The sequence below is a fragment of the Rhinopithecus roxellana genome, chromosome 17 (genome assembly GCF_007565055.1).
Source record: "Rhinopithecus roxellana isolate Shanxi Qingling chromosome 17, ASM756505v1, whole genome shotgun sequence".
Taxonomy (NCBI): domain Eukaryota; kingdom Metazoa; phylum Chordata; class Mammalia; order Primates; family Cercopithecidae; genus Rhinopithecus; species Rhinopithecus roxellana.
This window is the reverse complement of record NC_044565.1, coordinates 1625306-1633207: the sequence shown is the minus strand read 5'-3', so window position 1 is coordinate 1633207 and position 7902 is coordinate 1625306. Positions and strand designations below refer to the sequence as shown.

The 7902-nt window shown below is 50.0% G+C and overlaps 2 protein-coding genes across 2 annotated transcripts in view; one reads left to right on the top strand and one right to left on the bottom strand.

Annotated features, from left to right (window-relative positions):
* Positions 1–736: 736 nt before the first annotated feature.
* On the bottom strand, positions 737–3808 carry SOWAHC (sosondowah ankyrin repeat domain family member C). Its single transcript, XM_010368869.2, has one exon. It carries the CDS (start codon positions 3633–3635, stop codon positions 2040–2042), a length of 1596 nt encoding a protein of 531 aa, XP_010367171.2. The 5' UTR covers positions 3636–3808; the 3' UTR covers positions 737–2039.
* A 110-nt stretch (positions 3809–3918) lies between these two features.
* The window catches only part of SEPTIN10 (septin 10), a 75117-nt gene continuing 71133 nt past the window's right edge, over positions 3919–7902 (top strand). Inside the window, exon 1 of the mRNA XM_030921457.1 lies at positions 3919–4340. Within this exon, the coding sequence (XP_030777317.1) occupies positions 4311–4340 (30 nt within the window). The 5' untranslated portion in view covers positions 3919–4310. The remainder of the gene's footprint in view (positions 4341–7902) is intronic.

The window sequence follows — 7902 nt, the reverse complement described above, 5'->3', positions numbered from 1 at the left end:
TGCAGTGGCCGGATCTCAGCTCACTGCAAGCTCCGCCTCCCGGGTTTACGCCATTCTCCTGCCTCAGCCTCCCGAGTAGCTGGGACTACAGGCGCCCGCCACCTCGCCCAGCTAGTTTTTTGTATTTTTTAGTAGAGACGGGGTTTCACCGTGTTAGCCAGGATGGTCTCGATCTCCTGACCTCGTGATTCGCCCGTCTCGGCCTCCCAAAGTGCTGGGATTACAGGCTTGAGCCACCGCGCCCGGCCAATTTTTGTATTTTTAGAAGAGACACGTTTTTACCATGTTGGCCAGGATGGTTTCAAACTCCTGGCCTCAAGTGATCCACCTGCCTGCCTCGGCCTTCCAAAATGCTGGGATCACAGGCATGACTCACTATGCCCGGCCTTTCATCCATCTTTAAACAAATTCAATGAGCATCTAGAGACAGATGTGACAAAAGTGTTACAAATTTCTATGCATTTTCTATGAATTGTTTTGTGCAGTTCACACATGGGTTCATTCACCCTGCAGGCTGTGAACTTCGTTATCCTGTAGTCTGTAGGTACTTAGGTTTCAGCAATTACGTGACCCAAAAGACTAAAGGAGAAGGACTTGTTTAAATTAGTCCCTCTCGAAAATTTTTTCCAATTTTATGACAAACAGATTTCATATGCTTGTGGGTTAAATTTTAAAGTAATTATGAAGCCATTTACTCTAATATAAATGAATGAAATATAATTAAGAACCACACTTTAGTCCTTAATTTTAATGATTGGTATTTTTCATTTATATACAAAGGAATTTAATAGCCAGCAGCATTTAAATATAGAAATAGTCCCATCTCTTCTCTATTCCCTTTTATAAAGTGCCATTTTAACTGGGTAGATTTACCACCCATTTTCAGTAACTACAGGATAGGTATCTAATTGTCAAGAAAGGGTTGGAAAAATAAGTTTAGCATTTTAAACATTTGTAAAACATTGCTACAAGTCATAGAGACTACCAATGTAGTAAAATAAAAAGTGTACCTTACCTGAGGATCATTAAGTTGGTTTAATAATTACTTCACAGAAACATGGGCTCATGAGCCAATTTGTGCTAATTATTTAAGCCAGAAACAGTTTCTGTAGGTAATTCAGCTCTAAGCACCATTAAACAGGGTTATGCCAAGTAGAACAATGGTTATATGATCCTCAGAATAAACACCCCAGCAAATGCAAACTTTTAGAATAGTAACACAAGTTAGTGAGGATCCGAAGGAGAGGCAAATTTTATTTAAAACTATCATAGGCTGCTAAGTGCCCTCTTTAAATAAAATTTTGTGTAGTTATTAATATATCTTAACACTGGTGTACCATAATAGTGGTGTTTGAGATAGCTGGAAACCATACTACAGAAGTGAATGTTGCCTGTTTCTTTTGTTCAGTGATTAAAACTGAAATTGCTTTTAAAAAAATAATTTAACTGCTACTTACAATACACCTAAAATACTAAGAGGATTCCCATTTTATTCCTATTATTATCTAATTAGTATTTTTGCATTTCAACTTCGATCTGACCTTCAGTAGTACCTTAAAACGCAAATGCAATTAGTAAAAAATGGGGCAGCCTGTCATTTCCACACTCAGAAATACTACGTTTCATTACAATTTGCATTTTTTTGTTGCTCTTGAAAGAGTAACCCCTTATAAAATCAGAAACATAAAAAGTGCACTATTCCTTACTTTGCAGACATCCAGGAATGGTTAAAGCAAAGGAACTCACATTCATTCATTCTGTTCCCCCAATTTAGATACATTTCTAGTCTCCAGAAACGGGCTCCAGGGCAGGGAAGTGGAGGGCAGAAAAGAGGCAAAGGTCAAAGTATGATGAATCTCTTAAAAAGAAATCCACTTTCTCCAGAAGGCTAACCTGAAGGGAACTCCGCCCCATCCATTCCAGTCCCTCAAGTAAGAATACATAATTTAGCTTGTCTTTCTGGTCTCATTTCCTTACAGCAACTAGTATTCAATTTCCTAAGACAAATAACCCTTTGCATTTTCTAAAAGAAACAATTTTTACCCAAATACATTGGACTTTGGTCTCAATTTGAAGGAGGACGAGTGGCCTTTAACAGACCGTTCCTCCTCCACTTCCTCCTCCCCCCCACCCTCCAGTGGCTGTTCTGGGTCCCTGAAAGAGGGTGTGGTGTGGACAATCTGGGTTCTGAAGCGGATTTTGTTGAGTCTGGGTTTTATACGTCCACTAGAGCTGCCTGAGGCTTTGCGCCCTGGGTCCTTGGCTTTGCCTCCCACCCACCCCTCAGCCAAGTGGTGATGTTGGTGATGGTGATGGTAGTGATGGTCTCCTCCATCATCTAGGACGTGTGAGAGTTTGTAGGTGATGAGATGCGAGGGAAGCACCTTTGAAAGCCTCCAGCGCCCACCGCCGCTACCCGCGGCGCTTTCCCCGTCACCCTCGTCCAGGGCTCCCACCAGGTTCTTGATCTCCTCGGCGATGCTCTGACTCAGGTACTGGGAGGCCTTTTTCCCACTGTAGTCCCTGATGTCCACATCAGCGTCGTAGGCCCCCACCAGCAGCTTCACGACCTCCACGTGCCCGTGCATGGCTGCCAAGTGCAGGGCGGTGTAACCCCCGCTCGTCCTGGCGTTGATGTTCACCGGCAGCTGGTGTTTGTTGGCGAAGTTGACTAGCATGGCCAGAAGCTCCTGCCTTCCGTGCTTGGCGGCCCAATGCAGGCAAGTGAAGCCGGTAATAAAGTCCCGCTTGACCAGCAGGCCGGGCTCGCACGTGAGCAAGCCCTCCAGGCTGTCCCACTTGCCATCGGAGGCAGAGAGCATCCAGGCGTGCTCCAGGGGGTCCAGCGTCACGGAGCCTCCGCCGCTGCTCTCCTCCTCCGCGGACGACGAGGCCACCGATGCGCTGTCTGAGTCGCCCCCGCCTCTGCCGCGTCCTCCCCCGGAGGAGCTGCCCGGGCTGCTACCCCCGGGACACACGCTCCTCTTCAGCTGCGGGGAGCTGCCCATCACCAGGTCGCGGAAGTTCTGGCGGGCCGGCCTCTGTGCGGTGGCCCCCCCAAGGGAGCTGCTCCTGTCCGCCTCCTCGCAGCCACGGGGCGGGGGTTCCAGGTCCTCACTGGGTCCCGGGGCCGGAGTCCGGGACAGGGGCTGCACTTCGCGTCGCGAGTTCTTCCTGCGAGCCCCGGCGCTCAGGGGCGGCCCGTGAGCGGCGGCGTGGGGCTCTCCCTCGCCCAGCTCGTGGCCCTGTCCAGGGAGCGCCTCCGGGGCCGCTGCGTCGGGGAGCCGATCGCGCACCTCCGGCCCGGCCGGGCAGTCGGGGGCCTCGGGCTCGGCGGTAACCTGGATTCGTGGCGGGTCCCCGGAGGGCTCGGACGGCCCCTCACAGAACCTCTTCTTAAGGTGCACGTACTTGGCGCCGTCGGCGGGATCGACGCGCACCGTGGCCACGGCGTTCACGAGCTCCTTGAAGTGCGCGCGGGCGCGGGCGCGCTGCTCGGGTTCGCCGCCCAGTGCGCCCCTGAAGTGCTGCACCAGCTCCGCATGCAGGGCCCGGCCCCCGCGCTCCGCCAGGAAGCGCAGCACCGCCTCGGTGCCCAGCACCGCCTCGGGGCCCCACTCTGCCGACCCCTCCATCCTAGACCGCGCTGCTCCCCCGCCAGCGGGCGGCTCAGAGCGGTCCCATCGCGGCGGGCTCCCAGCGGCCGTCTCCCGACGACGGCGGAGTCTGGCGGGCTCAGCGCGCTGCCAGCCTAGGCGTCACAGGCCGGAGAACTCGGCCACCGCCTCACTGGGCCGCGCCCGGGGGGACACGCCCCCCGCATCCCCGCCCCGCGCCCACGCCAACAGGCCACGCCCACTTCCGCTCCCCGCTGTATCAGCCACACCCACCTAGGGCGGCCTCGCCTCAGGGCCCGCCCACTTCCGGCCTCGCGTGGGCCGCAATCACTGTTCCGCAGTTCCCGCCTGCATTCCTCGCGCCTTTTTCCTGGAGTCCCGGCTCTCCTTCGGCACCCCCCAACACTGACACTCAGTCCTCAGTCGTCGAGGGCAGCTCCCGCGAGGGGCTCGTTTGGCGCACTCAAAACGCTCAGCGCGCACCACAGGGCGTCCGCCCCGACTCCGCCCCCCGTCCGCCGTCCCCGGAGGCCTCCAGCTCGGCCCCGCCTCTGTCCCTTCCCTGTGGCGGAGCCGCCTCGCCTCGCGCCCTGCCCGTTACTGCAGCGCTCCCGCCTTCCCGCCGCCGTTGTTGGGACCAGCCGCTCGGGGCCGGGCTGATACGGCCGCTTCACCACGCCCCTGCCCGCGACCATGGCCTCCTCCGAGGTTGGGCGGCACCTGGTGAGTCCCGCCGACGCCGGGGCCCCAGCCCCGAGCTCCTCGGCCCCCGCGGGACTTCCCGGACCGCGACCCCGGCCCGCCGGCCCCCTGGCCCGTCCCGGGATTGTGACCCGCGCCCCCTCGGGCACCGCCCGCCCAGTTCTTCCCGGCTTCCGCGGCGGCCGGGCGCCTGGGGCGGGAGAGGAGCCTCTGTGGAACCTGGGCGCGGCCGGACCCCGGCTCGCGGGGCACGGGGCGCGGCGGTGCCAGCGTCGGGACGGTGGGAGAGTTCTTCTTGAACGACTTCCCGGTCTTTGCCAAAAGTTAAATCCGCAGCGGTGATTGTGGGTCTCTCATGGCTGTAACGGTGTTGAGGGCGCAGTGCGGACTGATTGAATAGCGGTGATCTTTTACAGCCGTGAGCACTTCCCAGCCTCCCTGCCCCCGGGAGAAAGCCCGGCTTCCCTGGCTTTTCAAAAGCTTTCCCGTTTTACCCAATGGTGTGGTCGTCCAAGTTTTCCTCCATTAGGATTTTGAACCGTTTTTTTTCCCGCCTTGACTCTTTTGTACTCTAAAAGAACGCGTTTGTTCATTGTTTTGAACCTTTCCAGTTACTTTTGTATATTTATTTCGCTTATTAGTAAGCCAGCGGTTTTCAAAGTGTGGTTACAACTATTTTCGTAATAGTACCAAGGACCTGTACATCGAGTTTTCCAAAGGCTACATGATACGGAATGATACCACCGTTTGGAGGGCCGATGTCTGTGTATTCTTTTTTTTCTTTTTTTTTTTTGCGAGACGGAGTCTCGCTCTGTCGCCCAGGCTGGAGTGCAGTGGCCGGATCTCAGCTCACTGCAACCTCCGCCTCCCGGGTTCACGCCATTCTCCTGCCTCAGCCTCCCGAGTAGCTGGGACCACAGGCGCCCGCCACCTCGCCCGGCTAATTTTTTGTATTTTTAGTAGAGACGGGGTTTCACTGTGTTAGCCAGGATGGTCGCGATCTCCTGACCTCCCGATCCGCCCGTCTCGGCCTCCCAAAGTGCTGGGATTACAGGTTTGAGCCACCGCGCCCGGCCCGGTCTGTGTATTCTTAAAAACAAATTCTCCCTTTTAATTTCTGATAGTAAACATTAGTGGTTTTAATCTATGTAAACAAAAGCCCTTTGGAGGCTGGAGACCAAAAAGTTTGAGAACTACTCTCCTAAGCAGCCTCCTACATGAGAAGTTTAAATTGTAGAAAGAGTTCAGATTGTAGGCTGAGAGATTAGAGGATCCGTCCAAAGTGACACCGTTGGTTTGTTTTATAGAACGTGGACAAAGATTTTTTCCCCGATTCAGCCCAGGTCTCTTTTCATTCTATCACGTATTTTTTAAAAATCTCAAATTTTCTGTTTGGACCCCCTTGTCTCAGTTGCTGTGTTTGTGTGCATGTGTGAGTGAGGGAAAACTGAGGGGTCCTGGCGAGGAAAATGTGTTTTATAAACTTTTTGATTCGTAGAGTACGTATCCAGACAAGCTTGAGCAGAAGACAGCACTTCATTTAGCTGATGTTAGATTTGTTTTTAATTGTACTTAATTTGCTTTGAGACTAACTTATTTTCGAATTAAACTTTATTTTGCATTAATTGTAGATTCGTATGCAGTTGTAAGAAATAATGCAATATAGAGAGAACCCCTTACCCAGCTTTCCACAGTAATATCTGGCAAACCCATAGAATGATATCACAACCAAGATACTGTCATTAATTGATACAGTGAAGATAAACGATGTTCCCAGGACCAGGAGGATCCCATAATGCCTTTTTATAACCACACTCACTTCTTTCCTGCCCTGCCTCCTCCTTAACCCCAGACAATCAGTGATTCGTTTTTATTCCTGTAATTTTGTCATTCCAAGACTTATATAATGGAATTACCCAGTTAGTAACCTTTTGAGATTGGATTTTTTTTACTCAGCAAAGTTCTGGAGATTCATCCAGGTTGTTGCATGTATCTGTAGTTTGCTGACGTAGTATTCCATGGTATGATTGTGCCACAGTTTGAAGGACATTTAGGTTGTTTTCAGTTTTTGGCTATTGGGAATAAAGCTGCTATAAACATTCATGTCCAGTAACTCATAATGTAAGCATAAGTCTTCAGTTCTCTGGGATAGATGCCCAGGAATACAGTTGTTGGGTCATATGGTAATTGCATGCTTAGTTTTATAAGAAACTGCCAAACTCTCTCAGAATGGCTATATTATTTTCCATCCCCACCAGAAGAGTATGAGAGGTCCAGTTTCTGCACATCCTCACCAGCATTTGGTGTTGTCCCTATTTTTAATTTAGCCATTCTTATAGGTGTATAGTGACACCTCATGGTGATTTTAACTTGCATTTCTCACATTGTCACCCAGGCTAGAGTGCTGTGGTGCCAACATGGCTCACTTCAATCTCAGCCTCGACCTCCTGAGCTCAAGCGATCCTCTTGCCTCAGCCACCCCAAGTAGCTAGGACTATAGGTGTGCACCACCACACCCGGCTAATTTTTGTATTTTTTATAGAGGCAGGGGTGTGACCATGTTGCCCTGGCTGGTCTCAAACTCCTGGGCTCAAGTGATCGTCCAGTCTCAGCCTCCCAACATGTTGCCTATTTTCTGGTTAGATTTTTTTTTTTTTTTTTTCTGTTGGGTTTAAAGTTTTTCAGGTGTACTAGATTCCAGTCCTTTCTCAGATATGTCATCTGCAAATGTTTTCTCTCAGTCTGTAGTTTATCTTTTCATCTTCTAATAGGGTCTTTTGCAAAGCAAAATTTTTAAATTTTGTTGAAATTTGTCATTTTTTCCTTTTATGGACTGTGCTTTTAGTGTCAAGTTTAAGAACTCTTTGCCTAACCTTAGATCCCAAAGATTTTCTCTTATTTTTTTCCTAAAAGTTTTATAGTTTATATTTCATATTTATGTTATGACCCATTTTGAGCTAATTTTTCTGTTAGGTGTCAGACTTAAGTTGAGGGCCATTTTTTGGCCTATGGATGTCCAGTTGCTCCAGCACCGTTTGTTGACTAGACTCGCTTTCAAGTATTGAATTGTTGATGCACTTTTGTCAAAAGTCAGTTGAGCATATTTGTGTGGGTCTATTTCAGTCTGTTTCTGGGTTCTCCATTAGCACACAGTCTTGATTCCTGTACGTCTGAAATAAGGTAGACTGATTTCTCCCACTTGATTCCCCTCTCCCCCAGATTTTTAGCTACTCTAGTTCTGTTCCTTTTTGTGTAAGTTTTAGAATCATCTTACCTATATTTACAAATGATTTTGCTGGAATTTTGAGAGGAATTACATTAAATGTATATCAATTTAGGGAGAATTGATAGCTTTATTATGTTGAATCTTCTAACTCATGTACATAGTATTTCTCTTCATTTCTCTCTCTTGTTTTTTTGGAGACGGAGTGTTGCTCTGTCACCCAGGCTGGAGTTCAAGAGCGTGATCTCAGCTCACTGCAACCTCCACCTCCTGGTTCAAGCAATTCTCATACCCCAGCCTCCCGAATAGCTGGGATTACAGGCATGCGCCACGACGCCTGGCTAATTTTTTGTAATTTTA